The following is a 21,819-nucleotide window of genomic DNA, read 5'->3' as shown; positions in this document are numbered from 1 at the left end:
ACACAACAAAATCCTGCAAGGTTAAACATTAACCACGCAGCTATCTGAAGTCTCCTGCACTTTGCGTTCCTGTCCGCCAAAGACAAACAGACTTTTGAACGCTCTGCTGTTAGCTGTATGGTGCGATGGTAACAGCCAATCAGAAAGCGAGCCGGGCGAGGTTCTCAGGCCCCAGTCGGGCCGCTCCAGTCCAGTCGCAGCGCGTCTGACGTCACGGGAACGTCAAGGTGGAACGGAGCAGTCGGACAGCGCGCTGCTCTGCACTACGCTGCACGCGAGTCCGAGGTCTGCGCGAGAAATGGCACCGCAACGTCGAGGCAACGCAAAGAACAGCGACCACAGCGCCATAGAGAGAAAGATCAAAAGGTGTAACAGAGATTTCCTTCTCCTGAGGAACCGTGTTCTTATAGAACAATAAGAATATACAGTTAGAGCGTTTTGTGCTCTGCTACGGAGCGGTGGCAGGTCGCGACATTTTTATGAGGAGGCGCCTCAGCGATGGAGCTTTTAGTTTTAGACACTTGAGGGCATATCCGTTCTGTATGAATCATACATCATGGTACATACATAGTCATAGTGAGAGACTCGCAGGACGGAATAAACCTCCACTGGGACGATTGAAAGTGCACGGAATAATAATTGTAATTTTCCCAAACTTCATTCTCTACTAGTAGGTGTGCGCGCGCAGCTGGTAACACTGGTTATTATAGCTACTGCTTTGGTCTGGATCTAAGGGATTCAAGTTTGTTCCCCACCTCGGTAGTACCCTTGAGCAAGGTACTTAGCCTAATTGCTCCAGTAAAATTACCCAGCTGTATAAATGGGTAAATAACTGTAACCTTAACATTGTAAGTCGCTTTGGTCCAGAAAAGCGTCAGCTGAATTAATATATGTGTATGTATGTGTGTGTGTGTGTGTGTGTGTGTGTGTGTGTGGCCCTTACAGGATCCACTGGATCAGGAACCCCAGAGACTTTTAAACAGTGTGGTTTGCAAGGTCCACAGCACTGAGACCAGGAGAGAGACAGCCTGTCCTCCTCCTCTGTGTAATTTTAATAGCAGATATTATAATTAATTAATTATCCATAGCCACTTGTCCAATGCAGGGTATGCTTTCAGTGGGATGCAGCCCATTGCAGGGAAGTGAATGCACGCTCTATTGCTTTCACACACACTGTGGGTAATTTAGCATCACATTCACCTGAAACCCATGTCTTTGGGAGGAAACCAGAGCACCCAGAGGAAACCCACGTGAACACAGGGAGAATGTGCAAACTACACAGTCTGAGACGGATTCATACCCCCGGCTCAGGAGGCTCGAGTGCTCCCTGCTGTTCCCCCCTAGCTATTAAGTAGGTGCGAAAAAAGGTGTATGTTGTGGTTTGGAGCTTTTCTGCTGCTTGTTGGCAGGGGACATGCTCAGAGACAGGCCTCCACGTGGAGTGGACTGCGAGGGTACATGCTGGTGCTGATGCCTGTCGTGGCGTGCTGCTCTGTGGGATGGCTGTACCTCAGCTTGGAGAGTGACGTCACGGAGACCCTGGTCAGGCACGGCGAGGTGCTGCAACAGCCGAGGGTCTTCGGGGTTCCCTGCTCTGAGGATTATAACAACTACAAACGGTACCCAGGTGAGCCTGCCCATAACTCGCACTGTACCTCTTCCTCTTATTGGGTTAGAACTGTGTTTTCGGCACACACAATACATTTGAGCATAGCTAGAGTTGAAAAGGGGGGATGCGGTGGCGCAGTGGGTTTGGCCTGTGCTTGCTCTTTGGTGGGTCTGGGGTTCGAGTCCTGCTTGGGGTCCTCTGTGACAGACTGGCATCCTGTCCTGGGTGTGTCCCTGCCCCTCCAGCCCCATGCCCTGTGTTGCTGAGCTAGGCTCTGGCTTGCCACGACCCGGCTCAGGACAAGCAGTTTCAATCAATGTGTGTGTGTGAAATTGAAAAGCTTTCCAGGTAGTGAAAGTTAATCAGATTAAAAAAATATTCCCTAATGTTTGATTAGCTGTCAGTGACATTCTGTAGTGGAGACAGATCAAGTTTGACAAAACAAGCATTAAGACTAAAATGATTTAAAACTTGTGTTTAAAACAAGAAAATAATACTGGAATAATGTGAAAAACAAACCATCTGTTTTATGCTATAAAGCATCTTGGGATCTACGCAAGATCTCTGTGTAAATCTTTAAACCTACAAGACGTGCAAAGTGGTACAAATGAAGAGCACTGCTGTTAGTGTAGACGTCTCTTTTATGACCACAATTCATCCTCTGTTCTAAGTCCAGGTGATACCATGCTATACTGTACAGTACAACACTAATGTGTGCCTTCGTCCCAGGTTGTACACCTCAGAGGTGTGGGCGAGCTGTAACAGACAGTGTGGTCACCCGGGAGGAGGCTCAGGTGCTGAGGAGGTGAGGAGAGCTCTGTTTGGATAAGCAAGTAACAGTACCAGTAAATGGGGTAAATTCCTTTTCAGAATGAAGTTTTTTTTTTTTTTTTTTTTCTTCCCCTGGGGTGATGTAAGCATTAAAATTTCTGATAATTACTTTAGTTGCTAAGGCTGATATTTTTTTGCCCATTTATACAGTTGGATATTTTACCGGTGTAAATCAGGTTAATTCTCTTGAATAAAGGTGCCTTCCTGGGACTTGAACTGGCAGTTTTTCTTTAGGTTCTTGTCCTAAACTGCTACACACCAGTTTCCAGGGAAAGTGCAGTGTTCTTATTTTGTGACAAGAAATGAACTGGTCATTTTAATGTTATCACCATAAAATGTTAATAATTATACATTTTATATAATCAGGAGGTGTAGTCATTACCTGTGGTTTTCTTGATATCCCCAATGATGATCTTCAGTGAAGTGATAGAATGAGGCCATAGTTATCACTGAGATAGCAAGAGCAGCTTTTGGGAAATAAATGATCGAGAAAATAGGCAGGCTAGTAAATACCCCCAAGTACCATCCAATAGGAATAAAGGACACTTTGAGCTTATTTTTGTGAAAGAATGCAAGCCATGCAACTGACAACAGTAGTTAGTGCATTTTATACAACTCTTTCATGCTGGTAAATATGTGTGGGTTTTTATTTTGTAGGTGGCTAGAAGAATTTTTCTGATGAAGTCGTTTCCATCTGTTGCTTCAATGTTTCCTCATTACATTACTATTTTTACGTTCATTCTTTTCCTCTCATGCTCTTTTACATTTAAACACAACCACGCTGTGCTTTCACCTGATTGAGATGACCTTCTGTTTACTCACAGGTTAGCAGAGAGGGGGCTCTCACTTGGTGGCTCAGAAGGAGGTGTGAGTATAGAAATTAAACAATCTGACATTTAAATAAAATAGCTGCCAAGTTTTTGATACTTATTGGTTATTTGGTTGATATTGTGCTTTATTTATATATCTGGATTTTATAAGGTTACCAAAAAATAATTAAAAGGAACATTGTGCAATAGCAGCAGTGAACACTAGAGGGCAGGTTGCTACCACTCTGGGGTCTCTTAAGAATTTGTGTTCCTATTAAGATCAGTTTAATACCAGGAACAGTATTTCTCTAGCAGTATCATCATTTATGTAAGCTACACAACTGATTTTAGTCATGCCTTTGTGTTTTTCAATAATTTGGATGCTTTGATAATTTGCACACATGGTGAATGTACTTCAGCCCTTTTTGTGGCTCTCCTGCTGCTAAAACCTTTCGGTCTTGTAACATTTGCATCAAATGTGGTTGTATAATTATGTTTTTTTTTGTTTTTCTGACTCTGGTGACGGGGTGACGCAGTGGGTTGGACCGGGTCCTGCTCTCCGGTGGGTCTGAGGTTCGAGTCCCGCTTGGGGTGCCTTGCAACGGACTGGCGTCCCGTTCTGGGTGTGTCCCCTCCCCCTCCGGCCTTACGCCCTGTGTTGCCGGGTTAGGCTCCGGTTCCCCGTGACCCTGTATGGGCCAAGCGGTTCGGAAAATGTGTGTGTGTGGTTGTATAATTATGTTTTTTTTGTTTTTCTGACTCTGGTGACGGGGTGACGCAGTGGGTTGGACCCGGTCCTGCTCTCCGGTGGGTCTGAGGTTCGAGTCCCACTTGGGGTGCCTTGCGATGGACTGGTGTCCTGTCTTGGGTGTGTCACCTCTCCCTCCAGCCCTACGCCCTGTGTTGCTGGGTTAGGCTCCAGCTCCCTTCGACTCCCTATGGGACAAGCGGTTCAGACAATGTGTGTGTGTGAGTCTTGCAGGACCTTTATGAGCAAAATTGGCTGCAGATGCATTCACGTGAATTTGTTTTTGCGATAAGACTTGTGTTATTTGAAAATATTGGTCAAGTTACTTTACTGCAGGTGGAGCGAAAAACTGAGTGAGGACCAAATTTTTTTTCTCAGGGTGTCACACAAGATCCTCGGTAAGAGGAAAGCACTGATGATGAAGGCAGAGCACCAGACAGTCGATATGAATGACAGCTGTAGTATCTGACCCCCCTGAGCTCAGTGTGAGAGCTCATCTCTCTGGTCAGATGACCCTGATGCACCATGTAATCATGAATCAGACATTCGTCACACAGGCGGTGTTGAGATTGGGAGTGGAAGTGTGTAAGGGTATTGTGACTGGAACCGGCCAAAGGAGGGTCAAGACCCATCTCGAATTTTCAGGAGTTCCCGGAATGACCTGGCTTTGCCAACCACCTCAGCATCCTGGCTTCGCTCAAGAAGTTTTTTTCCTCTGTCAGTTCGTGTGAATCACAGACAGGGAGCATCTGTAATGGCTCACTCTGTTTACTGTGCTTTGAATGCAAGTCTTAAAATAAATAAAGATGTTCGTGCTCAAGTGTTTTGTTTGCTTGTTTGTTTGTTTGTTTTCGAAACATTGTTGTTTCTTTTCCCCAGGCGTCTATCCTGGACCTACATTCTGGGGCGCTGTCAATGGGGAAGCAGTTTGTCAACATCTACAGGTGGGTCACCAGGAAGAGCCAGCATGTGCTGATAGGTTTCATTGTCCTTTTGTGTTTCTCTTTTCCCTTCTCCTGCATTAAAGAAAAGCTCTGTCGGGAATTCGAAGTATAACAAAATTTAGATGCCCAGCAGTTGACCAAATAGCTGCAAGTGCTTTTCTGGCAGTTGTTTACCACTGGCTCATGTTTGGAACCACTTTTCCACGAAAGCTTCTCCTCCGGTTCTGTGCACATGTCCCAGACCTCAGAAATGATGTGATGAGAGACTGGCAAAGGTCCACACGCTTGGCACTGGGTCAGCTATCGCTTAAGTGGTAACAGAGCCTCTCGCTCCTGACTGTATAGAATGATCCCTCTCTTGTGTTCCTATAAATTCCGCCTTGATAGCAAAACATTTATCTGTTTATTTCTGTATTTCTTTATTAGCCCTCCTTTAGCTTTTGTTGTTAACATTGAGGGGAAGGATTTGTTTCTTCCAGTCGCAGCCCTTATAGTATCTTCCTATGTTTTCGCTATTGCTTTAGGTATTTTGGGGAGCAGATCAGAGGCATCTTTTCCGAGGAGGATTTTCACCTCTATCGGTAAGAGGATTACTAATTACTTTTGTTTTCAAGTGCCGATTCCCTTCAGATTCACGCTCGATTTTTGCACCGCCATTATCCACTTTAACGGTTTACGCTTCAGCTCGACGCGTAATGAATATTTGCATCTAATTTTAGGTTGACCTCTTTTTACTCTTTCCACTTTAGGGAGGTGCGTTCGAGGATTCAGAATGTGATAGCAGATACTTTTGGACTGGACTCCTCACACATGTATCTCACCAAGCCCACGTTCTTCTCCCGGATCAATAGCACCGCGGCCAAGACCACACATGACGAATATTGGCACCCCCACATCGACAAGGTAAGGTGTGTGTAGATACACCCTCAAACTCCCATACATTTACAGAGTCCGAATAGCCAACCCTGCATCTCCAGAGATACATCTAGCAAGTTTAAATGGAAATGTTTTAATGAATGTCTTACCTGGACATCCTAATTTCTTCAATAAAGCTCAGGAAACATGTACTTTGTGCAACACTCAGTCTTGAGCGTCATGCCTGGATGCTATTGTTACGGGCATTAGGAGTAATTAATTTACATTTAGTTATTTATTTATTTAGCTGATGCTTCTGTGTGAATTGACTTGCAACACTAAGCTGCTTAGAATGATTTAGACATTTATGTAGCTGGGTAATTTTTACTGTATGAATTCAGGGTAAGTAATTTGATCAAGGGTACTGCTGCAGGACTGTAAAGTGGTAGCTGTAACTGTTGTCGTACCTGCTGCTGTACGTAAAGCCAGAGACCTCGCTGTTCTCTTTTTCACTGTACCCTACAGTTTCTTTTCATTTTATGACCCATTGATTTTATGGATTTTACCATAAACTGGAAAAAGTTCAAAATAAATTTATTTTTAACTGGATTTTCTTCACTTCTCATTTTTCCAAAATGTACATGTGTTGTGGCACACAAGTGGCCAGCTTGCGAGTAAGACACATCCAGAGGAATTACGAACAAACTTCTAGTGTCGACTGTGTTTGTGAGCTGAGGAGCTGGAACACCTTTGCGCTACTTGACAATGAAAAGCCAGAAAATCAGAAAAGACGTTTAGACCAAAAGACAATATCAGACAAAAGCTCATTTAGTAATTTCTAAACTGCCTTGTTTCTATAAATGTAAAACAGAAATGGAGTTTTGTTAAATGGAAAAAGGTCTGAGAACATATTTGGCCTGTGTGCTTCTCTACGGGCATTATTTTCAGTAAGGCTTTGATCTTTAGAGGTTAAAATGTGTTCCATTAATGTTTAAAACATGCACTGCCATAATTGAAGATGGTGATTATTCTCTCTGAGCTATAGATAATTTGTTTGATGTTCATGGCACATCTTAACTTTTTGTCTGAATGAACTGTAGAATATTAATGCAATAAAGTGAGCTGCTTGTCATTAATAAATTGCCGACGTCCCGCGTTGTCACTTAGGCCAAATGGTGGAGGAACGCTGTGTTTGTTACGGGTGTGAATCTCACCGGGGCTCCAGTTCACAGTCCTTTTGTTTTCTCTCTCGGGTAGGTGACGTTATTGCATGGGATGAATTTACACAGTTAATGATGTGTGTTGCCCTCTATCGCTCAACCTCAGCCTGCCAACATATGTGAGCCTTGAGTGTCGTGGGAATAATGCAACAGGTGTGGATTTGAAAGATGGAAAAAGTCTTTCCTGCAAGAGCATCAATTAATTGGTTGCATTCTTCCAAACCTTACTCTTCAGTACACATCGCTGGCTGTCTCTAATGATTTTATTGTTCTCTTCTCATAGCTCGTGCGAGTTGTTTTTCTTCTGTTGTGCTCTGGAGAGTAGGGATTTTGTGTGTTGCTTAAAAACTGAATGGCAGGTTCTGTTCCCCTGTCAACAGGGGTAAAATTTAAATAGGTCACTCTCTTCATTTTAATAAATGTTAGTATTTTAAATTTGATAATTGTGTGTGAGATGTGGTGTTGTACTTCTATTAGGACATCAGCACATATGACCTTGGCCTCGTTTTTTGGTCAGACACATTATCATATTAATATTGCCTGAAAGTTGATATACCAAAGTGATAGCTGGGTGTTTTATGTTATACTTTGTAGAAAATTTATGATTTTTGCTCATGCCAGCTTTTGTCTGAGCCCTCATGTTATGGTCCTGCTGTGTTTTCCTGTGGCCACACTAATACTGGTTCATGTACTTGAGGCACGTGATTTATGACAGACACGTATTTGGGAGACACTTAAATATCTGTACTCTACTGGGACAGTTTAAATAGCTTCAGGGACATCGTTTACCATGACGAGAGAATGGTGAAGCATGTAGCCGAGCTAAATACACAGGTAGTGTGAATACAATGCAAAGTAGGGAGCTGAAGAATTACCCCAATTTTTATATGCAATACAATTTCTCCTGGGTGTCAGTGTCAGATAATAAACCTTTGATCTAGAATCTTTTTTTAGTTGCTGTAAATTAAAGGGCTGTTTGCACACTCGTTATTATTTAATATTACATTTATTTGTTTAGCAGATGCTTTTCTCCAAAACAACTTCCAGTGAACTCTATGTAGTGTTATCAGCCCGCACACCTTATTCACCAAGGTGACTTACACTGCTAGATACACTACTTACAATGGGTCACTCATCCATACATCAGTGGAACACACTCTCTCTGTCACTCACACACTATGGGGGAACCAGAACAGCATGTCTTTGGACTGTGGGAGGAAACCCCTGCAGACAAGGGGAGAATATGCAAACTCCACACAGACTGAGTGGCGATCAAACCCATGTCCTCTCGCACCACCCAGGCACTCTCAGACAGCAGTGCTACTCACTGTGCCACCATGCCACCCCACAGTTTAAATATCAGAAGTTGTTGCTAACCGATGTGAAATGTGTGGGGTGATGTTACTGATCCTAAAGGTTGTGGAATGCTTTAAAATGCTGCCTTTGTGTCGGTGCAGGATGAGATATTAGATCAAGATGACATGTCCATTATCAAAAAACAACCTACTGGACTCCTGCTTCTTCTTTACACAGGAGACATATGGCTCCTTTGATTACACATCGTTGCTGTACCTGTCCGATTATGAAATAGACTTCGGCGGCGGACGATTCATCTTCATGGACGCAGATGGAAACCGGACGGTGGAGCCGCGCGTGGGTGAGTTGGGGTGGGGGTGATGAGCAGCACAAGGTCTCTTAAGTAGAAATACATCAAGATGACCTGCTGTGGCCAAAAGCGCTTGTGTTGGTGCCCTGCTTGCTTTCTCCTGCACCTCTCTAGCCATCCCTGAAATGTGCCTCGCAGTGAGAAGAAGGACCAGTTTTGAAATATGAGTGAAAAACTGCACTGCTTTGCTCTCACCAGCCAAACTGGTGTCCACACTCTCATTTACCATTTTACTATCCAAGGTGTGAGCTCTCTCGGGCAGCTGATCAGAATTTTCTGGGGTCATTGTTTTTTGCTGTTTTTCAATCCTTTTGATTATTTAAAAAAAGAAAAAATATATCAAGTTCAAGTTTATTGTCATAGATACAGTACCATGTACATGCATCATGAAATTCTTCCTGAATGCTTCTCCACAGACCATGGACAAGGACAGAGACAATAGAAATACTGCACAAACAAAACAGTGACAATGACAGTGAGTAGTGCAACAGCAATAGCAATAAATAATGGTAACAGTAGTAACAATAATACCAGTTGACAGCCAGAGAACTCAGAACGAGAGAATGAGAATGCTTAAAGTCACAGTGTAATTTACCAGTGTGCTTGGGTGTAGCAGTCCAACTCTAGTTACTAAAGGCAGCACATTGGTTAGTGTTGTATAGTCTTACAGCAGTGGGGTAAAAACTGTTCCTGTACCTAGCTGTGCAGGTTCGAATAGGCCTGAGCCGTTTTGCAGATGGCAGGGAAGAGAAGAATGCCCGTGCGGGATGACGGTGATTTTTCATGATGCGCATCGTCTTTCTGAGGCAGCGTGTTGTGTAGGTGTCCTGGACTGCTGGTATCTGTGTGCCGATGATTTCCTGAGCTGTTCTGACCACCCTCTGTAGGGCTTTTTTGTCCTGTATGGAGCAGCTGCCACTCCAGGATGTAATACACCCTGTGAGGACAGATTCCACAGCACACCTGTAGAAAGTGGTGAGGACTATAGTGGACATCCTGGCTTTCTTCTGACGCCTGAGGAAGTGGAGGCGTTGATGGGCCTTTTTGATGGTCGATGCTGTGTGCTCAGTCCATGTGAGTTTGGCAGTGAGGGTGACCCCTAGGAATTTGAAGCTGTTGACCCTCTCTACAATGTCCCCTCCTATGTATGTGGGTGCATGAGCCGTCTCCTGTTTTCTGAAGTCAGTCACCAGCTCCTTAGTTTTACTGACATTGAGAGACAGATTGTTGTCCTGGCACCACTCTGCCAGGAGCCTCACCTCCTCTTTGTAGGCCGTCTCATCGTTGTTGGTGATCAGACCCACGGTGGTGGTATTGTCAGCAAACTTTATGATGGTGTTGGAGCTGTGACTGGCCATGCAGTCATGTGTGAACAAGAAGTATAGCACTGGGCTCAGGACGCTTCCCTGTGGAGTGCCAGTGTTGAGGATCAGTGGGGAGAAGGTATTACTGCCAGTCCGCACACTCTGGGGTCTGTTGGTGAGGAAATCCAGAATCCAGTTGCACAATGTGGCACTATATATATTTACACATACACACATACATAACTTGATCGAAAAGGATACAGCACTTGACATATGTACATACTGTATATAGTTAAAGTGCTCTATCATTTTTATTCCAGATAAATTAACTGGGTTCCAGCATTGCTTCAAGTCGGGGTTTCAGAAGACTGAAAATGTCTGGGAGTTGAAAGGAATGGTGGGACACTTCAGTCCCCATGCCTATATCAGTATTGTACAAATTAAAGCTAATCAGAGGCTGTGATTTAAACTGAACGACCGGCTTGGGGGGAGCTGGGAAGGAGATGTACCGTACCTGTGAAAATTTTGCATACACTTGCTAGAAACAGTTTTTTCCTCTTTTTTTTTTTTTCTTTTTTTCTCACAAGGCATTTATTTAACAAGTTTGAGCAGAAAATGAGCCTACAAATCCTGCCAGCTCTTCTGCAGCAGTTCCCAGAAATGCGGGACACTTATGGGCTTCTTACGTGCTTCTGTCCAGGTTTTCAATGTATTCGCTCATTGACTGGTGCTGTATGTTGCGTCAATTGGGCAAGTGATGTACACTCTTGATGCTTTTAGCACACTACATTCAAGGCACAGGGAAAGATCCCGGAATAAAATGAATGAAGTCACCGGTCAGTTTGACCAGTGTGCAGGGAACAGGTACAATTTGAAGTGCTCATTCTAATGCACTGTTTAGACTCACTTGTACCTCGCTGAATTGGATGAGAATGGAACAGACGAACAACAAAAAAATGTAAAAATGGTCAGTTAGCATCAGTTACTGAGAGCTCAAAAAAAGTACCTGACTTCCTTTTTGTTCTCACTGAAGGTTTCTACTGTACATCTCATTTCATCTTCTGTTTATTATTTTTGTTAATTTGTTGTGTAATTGCTTGACAGTTGCATCCAAAAGGACTTATAATATTTGACCAATTTATAATGTCAGGGTATTTTACTGTATCGATTCAAGGTAAGTGCCTCAATCAATGGAACTACATCAGTAGCTGAAGTGGAATTGGAATTGAAACCGGGAATCTTTAAGTTACAGTGTGTGACTGCTACACTACTTGCTTCCTCTTTTTACCATGTTCACATGTCGTAGGTCCTGACAGTGGTAGATATCTTCATTGTGAGAGAGGGGTACAGTGTATTTTTGCCACATTTCTTTCTTAGATGTTAATTAATTTTCTAAAGCTTTAATTGTGCAGTTAATGCGTACAAATCTGTAGGATTAAAAAGGCTTTGACCGCAGTTCTTCTGTTCCACGCAGAACTCCATTTAGCACATTTGTAGTCACACCAGAATGTTCTGACTCATAATTTTGGCTTTGTTCAAATGTAACATTTGCACAGATCTGTGTTCCTTGGATAAAAGTGATATCCATTAACAAGATGCTTGTTTTTCTTTTTACATAGTCTGTCACCTTCCTAATAAGGGATGCAAACACCTAGTAAAAATGTATGCTCTGTATTTTAATCTTTTTATTGCTAGTATTATTTACATCTTAGACCAAGTAATTTTAAATCAACTGGTTATTTTGGCTGAGTTTTAACCTTTGCTTTAACTCATTCCTTCCTGTCAACACACTGAACTAATTTTTATCTTGTACCTCCCACTTCAGAGCTTTGGCGTAAGAGGCAGTGAACTCCATTGTTCGGGTTTATCACATGTGTACAATGTGGTTATGTATCTTGTAGGAATATTCACTTATTGTCAGTATTTCCTTGTCCTGCTCATGGAGCCCACAGCCTGCCTTGGAAGCCTGAGTTGTGAAGCAGAGTATACTGTGGATGGGATGCCATTCCATCACAGAGTAATTTTATACACACACACGGCAATTCAGAGTCAGCAGTTAACTTGAAACGTGCATCTTTGGATTATGGGACGAAACCGGAGCACCCTGAGGAAACCCACACAAACAAATAAACCCATGGAGTGAACATACTGACTCTGCACACAGTCAGATTTGAACCCAAGTCTGAACCCACAGCCAAAGAGTGTGAGGGACCATCGCTACCTGCTGGACCAATATGCTGTGCTCCAGTATAAATGGATCACCCCAAATATTGATGTAAGGATCATAGATGAGAATAATGACACCCAGTGGATCAAACTTGTTTGCGTCTAGATTTGTGGGCTGTGACTAGTAGGCCCAAACTGCAGAAACAAGACCATCACCGTTCTACCTGACCACCCTGGCTGTCCACATGTTGGTGCTCCTATGCCCAGGCGTGGTAGGTTGGTAGCAGTAGGCATACGCAGCTCCTCAGTTCAGTGTGTAGCTCTCTGCCTTGGCTGGAAATGATCAGCTGAGAAAATAGAGGGGTGATGGTGGTGGGGGGTAACTTAAAGTGGACATACTGTGACATTCAGAGAACTAATGGATTGGGAATGAAGATACTGGAAAGTACAAAAAATAGAATCACTGTTAACTGCAGAAAAACATTGAGTTTCTCACAAACTTGTCTGTGTATCTGGCATAATGACATGTTGGGGGCCATAAGACCAGACAACCAAAGGGGTAATAGATTAATGTTCTACAAGTGTGGATCACGTGGTCGATTGCATCATTCCTTTAAAAGAAGGGCTCTTTCCTTCATCCTGCCTTTAGCTGTTGCATAGAAATACATATCTTGGTCTGGTTTCTAGTACTAAAACTTTATCAGGCCTTCGGGATGCGTTTCTGAATCTGATCCGTTTGAGCTTGCCGGCTTTCTCATCATCCAGCTGAGAACGGCTCTACGTTGCTAATAATTTAGCACTACTTGAGAATGAATGCCCCCCTTGAGTATGTAGCCGTGCATTCCGTGTCGATTCTATTGGTGCGTTGGTTGAACGAGTGTGAGCGAGTGTAAAAAGTGTCCAGGAGGTAGCAGTAATTGGTCTGGAGGCTTATGAAGAGACTTGAGTGATATATGAGGGCATCACTAAGCATTATTCATGTCTTAGTTCCTAACTGCATCCTGCTCTTTTTGGGTTGTAGAAAGTGGACAAGAGTTGTTTTAACTTTACCTCATGTTTTCATACTCTGTTCTGCCTTTAATATACTGCTCTTTCTGGGTGGGTTTTCAGATGTATTTCCCCGTCAGAAACCATGCGGTCCGAGACATTATAGCAACAAAGCTGCGGTAACGTCATAGTGGTTTATTTTTCCAGTTCCGTACGTTCGTCACAAGGGAATAACCTGAGCTGGTAATTTAGATGGGCTGTCAGGCCTTTACTGGTGCTCCTACATCAGTGGATCTGTAACTTCAGGCCCTGTCTCTCCTCTCGTCTTTGCTGTGGCACTTATCAGTGGGAAGGAAAAAGTAGCGGAAGTAAAAACATAACGGTTCTGTAATCCAGAACTTAGAGGGATGAGGAATAGGTGGCGGACTTTTTTGCATATAATTAAAAAAAAAAAATCATGCTTTGTACATCTCATTAATGAATGGGCTTCATGGAAATTAAATATCATGCGCAGAAGAAAGCTTTGCTTATAAATGCCTGCGATGTTTACTCTCATTTAATTAATTTTTTGAGCAGCTGTGCTTTGTCATAACCAGTCTGTCCCGCAGCTTTTAAACTTTAAAGATTTGTGCAGCTTGATATTAACTGAAAGAAAATCTGATGTCTTTCTCAGCTGTAGCCTGCTGGTAAATTCAGTTCTCTGGCTGCTCTTCCTGTTATATCTGCAGTACATATTTTCCTTCAAACAGTTTGCTGCTATAGGTCTTTACCTACATTTATTCATTCAGTGGACACTTTTCTCCAAAGCGACTTACAATGTTAATCTATCTACAGCTATTTACCCATTTATACAGCTGGGTAATTTTTTTGGATCAATTTAGGTCGAGTACCTTGCTCAAGGGTACTTCAGCTAGAGGTAAGATTCAAACCTGCAACCTTTGGGGCCAAAGGCAACAGCTCTAATCACTATGCTGCCAGCTGTCACCTCAGAGCACTTACTGAGTTATTAGATCATGCTTTAAAATGCCGGTTAAATGATCCGAGTCATATTTCGGAGAACCGCACACTAGACCAGAAGTGATAATGCTGATAAATGAGCCCTGTAAAGGGATGTAGCAAAACAAATTTCTTGACTCCAAACAAAACACATGTGGGAAACATAGTCTCTCAAGACTTTATTTCTTTTCAGTGCTGTGCAATTGAAAAGAAATATATTTATAAACAACTAATATGCACTGATGTATAATCAAATAGTGCTAATGAAGCAATTTCAGGTGCTCTAATTGTCTGAACTTCTTGCTTTCTTTTAATCTGTTAGAAAACAGCTGAACGACAACTCTCATCTGAGATTTAATGATGATAGTTATGAAGTATGAAGCAGCCTTTGAATTGTCACTAATTTCGGGGTTTGGGATAGGAGCGCTGCATGTCTGCGTGTGAAGGCTGTTCGGTACTCTTTGGCTGATGAGCTTGTTTATCTCCAGAGGTAATTGCATAGACCTAATTATGGTGAACGGTGTGTAATTATGACTGCAGTGTTACAATCAGCGTGCCGGAGACGCCGGAGGGGCACGCGAGCACATTGAGGTAAAAAATCAGATGGAAGGATGAGGCAGCAGAGGACTGGAGACCAGCATGAGGGGAGAACAATGGGAATGGCAGGGGAAGGAGAGACACAGGAGTCGGAAGAGTGACAGATGTGTCTGAGGATGGACAGGAAGGGGAGGCAGAAGACGGAAATGAGCACTGGCTCATGACGAATGGCACTTGTTCTGAGAAGTGGCTCTTTTTAAGACTCAACTACACCGATAAAGAAGAGTGAAAGCCGCTGGGGTCTTTAAAAAAAAGTTTAACTTTTATTTTACAAGATCTAAGCATGTACCTTGTGTTGTCAGCTTATTCCCCTGAGTGATCTTTAATTTACAATGATACGTATGCCGATGAGTTTGTGCTGTGGGCCTGTGTGCTTCGCGCAATGAGTCTGTAGAAAGTTCTTGCACAGAAATTCTGTTTTTGCCTAACTTATAATAATACTGACTTTGACTGAATCATTAACTGCTTTTTTTGTGTCTTGCATCATGTTTTTTACTGGTTTAATCAGGTATTGGTTATTTCCCGTATATGCTGGTTTTCCCCTCTCGTGCTGATACTGCTCTGACCAGTTCCATGTAAACAAGACAGGTACACCTTATTACACGTTCTCTGGCTCTCTCATGTCTCTATCAGTGGTTTTTACTAAAAGTATTCGCTTTACTGCTCTCACAGTTCTGTAGGTAATAATAAATAGCTCATTATATGCTTACGTATATTGGATGGGTTCATTCAGCAGGAGCTAGTACACACGTACACACACACACACACACACACACACCATCTGAAGCCACTTGTCCCATAGGGGGTTGGTGGGAGCCAGAGCCTAACCTGGCAACATAGGGCATAAGGCTGGAGGGGACATGCCCGGGATGGGACGCTAGTCTGTAGCAAGGCACTCCAAGTGGGACTCGAACCCCAGACCCACTGGAGAGCAGGACCCGGTCAAACCCACTGCGTCACCGCCCCCCGGAGCTAGTAGTTTAATAACAGTTCCACTAAAGCAGTTATACATCAATAGTCATGTATAACTCTGTTGCCTTTATTTGTTTAGTCTCATATTCATCTTGTGTGCATTAATAGTCATCTTGTGTTCCTGTGCAGTGAGTGATTAAACGAGGAAACGCTGTTAACTGCACATTAGTGTTTCACCAGTGCTCTCTAGCTCTGGTGCTTTGCCAGACTTGGACAATGCTGTAGCTGAATCCCACATTTTTTGGCAGTCACATCTGTTAATTACACTTGTATTTCTCCCCAAGACTTATTAAAGTGGCGTTGGAATACCTGTGGCACACTATTCTAATTTTAATCAAAGAGCCAGGCAGAAAGAACGGTGATTAATAATTCATACATAAATCACATGTTCAGTAAATGAAGCTCCTGCAGTTTGACACTCCTGATAAACTGCGAAACTGAAATATGAATATGATTTTTATTGCAATTTTTTTTTTTTTTTTAAAACTTGACACCTATAGTTAATCTGATTAGTGAATTTGGTATCACATTATGAAAGTGTGACCGATGTTTAAAAAAAAAAAAAAAAATAGTTAGATAACCGGTGCTCTGTTTAATTTGTCAGATTTCCATGACTGGGATTACAGTAAATATTTGTAACATTGTGTTACAATCTATTCTTTATAAGTGTGTGTGTGTGTGTGTGTGTGCTTTTATTTTGTATTAATTCCTTATCTGCTTACCAGTTACCATTGTTTAGTGAATTTTGTACAGTTTTACACTTGACACGTTTACATGGCTGAGTTTTCAATCTTTAAGAACCGGGTCTGAGAAGTGTGAAGCAGAAAGGGAACCTCGAGCTGTTGCCTAGCAATTGACCTGGCTTCACATTCTACCTTTGGCTGTAACACCCTTGAGGAGGGTACTAACCCCAATACGCTAAAAATCACCCTGCTGTGTAAATGGATATTTAATTCTAAATAGATTAGTAAAAAAAATTTACAAACAGCACATCGAAAGATGCTCTGGAGAAAGTGTCAGCTGCATAAATGAGTAATGAGTTTAATAGATTTTACAGAATGTGACTAAGAATTAGTTGCTGATAAAGTACTCCAGATATACATGGGGATTTTATCAATTAACTTTGTCCCCTAATAATTTGGTAAATTTAAGATGCATCACTAAGATCCTCTGATTTCCCAGTACTGAGTAACCAGTAAGCATTTAGCATTATTTAAATGCTTAAATACATCATATGGTCTTAATTTTACTAAAAGTATAGTGTCCTTAATGGCCTTTTCCAGTGAAGGCTTCTCATCACAACTCCACATGTCATATTACAGATCATGTTATGATCACTGCCCTGTCAAAACAGAATAGTGGTCTTAGAATTTGCTGAACAAACCACTGTATATTTACAGTTTGAGTTTGCAGAGGCGCACTGATTGTAACCAACACAACTGAAAGGAAGTAAGGAGAAAATTTTTTTAAAATATAATTGCAATACATTCTTGTTTTTTAATGTTGTACATATATACATTTTTTTCTGCTTGTATTTGCATAGTTGCTTTTGTACAAAATTCTTTTTAGTGCGGTTGTGTGATTAATGAATATGTATTGCTGGTACTTCCCTGCTTTTACATGGAAATTTGCATTTTATATATTGTATTTTCCCCTTTTAAATTATGTTAAGTAAGAGTAACACCTAAAGAACCTGCGTAAATACTGAAAGGTTTTGCTCATCTCTCATGTTGCATTCACCTCGTCATATATAAAGTGCTTACAGTCTTAATGTAAATTTCAAAGCTTTTTTGTTCCAGACACATCTTCGTTTAGAGCACTTGTGCATTAAAAAGCAGGGGTCTTCATACTTTGTGTATTAAATGATGTAAAGCATTTTCACCTTGTGATTTTATAATATCTTTGCTCAAAAAAGTCACTAACACTTAAACTGTACATCATTCATATTTATTAATCAGAGAAACAGTTATGCATGTCTAAAAGATGTCTCATAGATTTCCCTCCTACTGCTTCCACCCCTCAAGTGTCAGTTGAACCACCACACAAAGTGCTTGGGGAGGAGGGGATGCAGCTGAAATTACACAAAAAATACATTAAAAAGGCACAGCTCTCTTTTTCTATGTGCACCACTTGTGCTCTTTATATGTTGTGATTCTTCTACTTCTGTCTTATTTACATGGGTAGTTTCTTGTACCATTAATGAAAAAAGCCTGATGCTCAATAGACTTAATGTTGTTTCCTGAAGGTTTGGACATTTACCCTTACGTGATCCTTTGGATCTCCATGTTATGCTGTGCTCCCCCACATTTGCATTTTATTTCTCCGAAGTGGGGATTCATTCCAACAAGTGTTTATTTAAATACTTGCAAACTCTGATATATGACTGTTGAAAAATATGCAAATGAGTTTATTTGCATTTGAAATTATTTCAGAGATCAAGGCAGTTTGTCTTTGCCAGTTTTAACCCATTTCTCTTTTCGCTACCCTTTTCATTGTCCTTTTCTACCTCCTTTTCCCTACAGCTCGGGTGTCCTTCTTCTCCTCGGGGTCGGAGAACCTCCACCGTGTTGAGAAGGTTGGATGGGGCACACGCTACGCCATCACAGTGTCCTTCACGTGTGACCCGGCCCATGCGATTGATGACCCCGCCTTGCTTTAGGCTTCTTGCAGTCATGCTGCCCGTTGGCTCTGCAAAGTACTGCAACACAGGACACAAAGACAAGTGTGGACGAACAGGAGGCACACATTCGTCCAGATTTCAGAACAAATAACTCATCCATAGAGTCACTGAGGAATCAGTGTTTGCCCCTTTTTCTTTTCAGGGTTATCGGTTTGTTAGGTTTCATTCAGTATGTTTTAATGTATGGTATTTTTTTCCCTTCTGTTTTAATTTCGACAGAGGGTTCTTGTTCTGAACGCAAAGAGCAGCTGTTTATTTTTGGTCACAGGGTGGAAGGTGACATTAGACCCAAACATTTAAAAGAGCTGAAGATGAAGTTTAATTTTTGAACATTCAGAGGTAAACTTCTGTGATAACGCTTTTGGTGGCCCATCAGTCTATTTTGCCATAAGAAGGAGGATTATTTGGACAAATGACTTGTCATTTTAGGCTCAAAAAATATGAAGCATTCTGGTTTGCACCAAAGTCTGTTCTGTGCTAGGTGTGTGGGTTTTTTTTGTCCCCCCCCAAATAATTTTTTTTTTTTTTTTTTGACTTTTGTGGACTGTGGGTGAAACTGGTTTAAAAGACCATTCCCTCTTTCACCAGTGCCTTGCATACCAACAAGGCTAGTCTGGATGAACCAGTTCTAGGCCAAACAAATTTGATAAGCTTTTGAGAAAAAATAATTTAGTTTAAATTCCTGTCTGAAGTCAGCAATATTAAATGGAACAGAAATGGTAAAACTATGCACTTGCAGAAATCTCAGATTAAAAATGTAACCAGATCCAGCATAAAACATGAGGTACAGAATAAACCATGAACAGAAACGAGGAAGATGAAGTAGACAGCTATAAAACGTCAGTTATTTCTGATTTCTAGGGTGTGTGGTCTTGCTGAGCACCAAGCTAGCATGTGATGTGCGCTCAAGGTTTCTATGCATGTAAACAAATAGGCTGCTCTCTTGATGTGAGCAACTATCCTTCAAAATGAAGGGTAGGATGCTGCTGCCAGAATTCCCACCACCTGTATAATGTCAATCAAATGATGGACTTTAAAGCACTTGGCAGCCTTTACCTGATCCATACCACTTATTAACTTTTCTTTCCTGTGCATAGGTGAAAGGAAGTGGTCAGAATATCAACTTCCCAGTCATTTAGTTTCATTCATTACAAAACAGATTCAGGTGTTTTCTTGACTTATCAACATGTATACTTGCTTTTAAACTTTGTTACCAAAGTGAAAGAAGTGTTTCGGAAGCTTTTTTTTTTCTTTTTTTTTTTTTTTTTTCCTCCTTTGTGACATGGTTTTGCAGTGGGTGGCACTGCTGTGTCACAGCTTCTGGCCTGTGTATTTGAATCTGGCTTTACATGGGTTTCCTTCAGGTGCTCTGGTTTCCTTCCACAATCCAACAATGTGTTGCAGCTGAATTAGGCACTTTAAATTGCCCTTGGTTTGTGTGTGTATGTGTGTGCTTTGCCTGTGACAAGGTGGCATCCCGTCCAGGGAGTGTCCTGGCTACACCTGTTTCCTGTGCTTCTGAGATAGGCTCCGGACCACTGTGACCCTGCTCTAGGACAAGTGGTTATGATAGTCACTGAGTGTTTTTAATATAGACATTTATGTGGCTATAAACATTTACCAAGACCGATTAACTAAATGGTAAAAAGGGAATATTTAATAACAAATATATTGAAAGCCTATTCCTTAAGTCACTTTGTGCTCCTGCACCGCAGAATTATTACAGAAAATGTGTCAATGTTCAGCTTGTAATGTGTCTGCTTTTCTGACTAAAAGTGTTTGTGTTGCACCGTGCCAGTCTTGTATAGTTTGCGAATATGCAGGCACATCTGTTCAGGGGACCCTGCTGAAAATAATTCAATGCCACATCTGAGCCTCCCGAGAACTAGCAGCCATCCTCAAGAAGCAACATGATGTAATTGAAAGGGGCCGAGATCCACAGGGACACAGTCTGCTAAATGTCAAATGATGGCTGCCTTGGGAAGTGGGAATGGGCTCGGGGACACGGGGAGAGGGAAGGCTGTCTAGGAGGGTTTAGGAATCAATCAGAACTATTCCTTGTGAATAATAACCTCTTTAATCCATGCCAGTGTGCTGCTGGTGACAAAGCCTTGGTACTTCTTCTGGGTGTACTGCAGTTCCCCTGTGAGAATGGGACCTTTAAGGCAAGCATGGGCCACGTACTTCACTCCCAATTCCCACTGAGCGGCTCAGGGGCTGTGAGGCACTGGCTTAACCTGCTGTGCCACTGTGTCCCTCATTACTTACTTTCAGTGCTGGATTTGTATACCGAGCTACGATGATTTATGCATTTATACAGCTGTGGAATTTTTACTAATGCAATTCAGGGGAAGTGCCTTTCTTTTTTACAGCAGGAGGTTGGATTTGAACTCGGGTCATTTGAATAGAGGGTTTTAGATCTAAATATTAAGCTTCCCACTGGCCGGCCACCTGTAGCAACTACAGGGGAGTCTAAGACCTTAAATCAAATGAAAGTTAAAACGTGTTAAAAGTGGCATGACATCCACGACTGCTTTTGGGTCTGGTTGCTTGTATGAAATATAAGTGACGGCAAAGTAGTAACTGATTTCTCATGCCTGTTCAATTCAATCTTTTTTCATTTTCATGAAAAACAGATGACTTTGTTATGAATGAGAATGGATGCAATTGGACAGTCAAGTTTTAAAAAAAAAAAAAAAAAAAAATCCCACACCCAGTACAAAAGAGCCGATCTATACAAAATAGATTAACAGGATACCAATGCTATTGGGAAGGCTCTCTAAACTTGGTAAATGAGTCATTCATGCTTTAATGCCAGGAAGTAAGAAGTGTGAATCATAGGTTAGCTGCTAAAGCCTCTGTTCATTTATGTGAAATCCTTTCTCTCCAGAAAAAGGTCTTTGTTATTAATAATTCATCCCACTGTTGCTTGTTCCAGCTGGTTTCTTTGGTGTGCATATGGTTTATCTGCTCCTTATCGCAGATGGAAATGGCATGTACCTGGGTACACGAGCAGAAACCTTTTTATGCTCCAGTGTACCCTAAACAAAGAAACAGCGTGGGTTTTCAAAAGTTGTCAGAAGGCACAAAAAATAAATGATAGAATACTTAAGTCAGTATGAATGAAAATGAACTTTGTGTCAGTGAAGGCCCCACTAAGAAATTATCACTTAACATATTTATTTGTATCCCTCTGTTCCTGGGTATTGGAAGTTACATCCACTGTTAAAATATGCTTCAGTTTGATGTGATAAAATGAGAAAACAAAAACTCTTCAGCAGACAGCAGTGTCTCAGAAAACTTGTTTTATATACAAACAACTGCCTCCCCCCATGTTAATGCTGAAAAACAAACAAGCAAGGAAAACCACTGCAGATAACTTGTTTAATGTAAGCACTGCTCTTATTTATCTTACAGTGCCAGAAGGGCAGATGA

The 21,819-nt window shown here is 41.8% G+C and overlaps 1 protein-coding gene across 1 annotated transcript; it reads left to right on the top strand.

The window, feature by feature from the left end:
- Nucleotides 1–209: 209 nt before the first annotated feature.
- ogfod3 (2-oxoglutarate and iron dependent oxygenase domain containing 3) lies at nucleotides 210–21,099 on the top strand. Its single transcript, XM_018762092.2, has 9 exons — nucleotides 210–366; nucleotides 1,410–1,627; nucleotides 2,339–2,414; nucleotides 3,265–3,307; nucleotides 4,877–4,941; nucleotides 5,466–5,522; nucleotides 5,691–5,844; nucleotides 8,550–8,673; nucleotides 18,227–21,099. Exons 1-9 carry the CDS (start codon nucleotides 299–301, stop codon nucleotides 18,361–18,363), a joined length of 942 nt encoding a protein of 313 aa, XP_018617608.1. The 5' UTR covers nucleotides 210–298; the 3' UTR covers nucleotides 18,364–21,099.
- Nucleotides 21,100–21,819: the final 720 nt, after the last annotated feature.

The sequence above is a fragment of the Scleropages formosus genome, chromosome 20, assembly GCF_900964775.1.
Source record: "Scleropages formosus chromosome 20, fSclFor1.1, whole genome shotgun sequence".
NCBI lineage: Eukaryota > Metazoa > Chordata > Actinopteri > Osteoglossiformes > Osteoglossidae > Scleropages > Scleropages formosus.
This window is presented reverse-complemented; position numbering and strand designations above follow the sequence as displayed.

Bases quoted from the DNA above. Each gene is read 5' to 3' on its own strand.
- ogfod3 (XM_018762092.2), top strand. From the start codon at position 299: ATGGCACCGCAACGTCGAGGCAACGCAAAGAACAGCGACCACAGCGCC. The intron at 1,628-2,338 runs GTGAGCCTGCCC...CCTTCGTCCCAG, and splicing joins CAACTACAAACGGTACCCAG to GTTGTACACCTCAGAGGTGT. The intron at 2,415-3,264 runs GTGAGGAGAGCT...GTTTACTCACAG, and splicing joins GAGGCTCAGGTGCTGAGGAG to GTTAGCAGAGAGGGGGCTCT.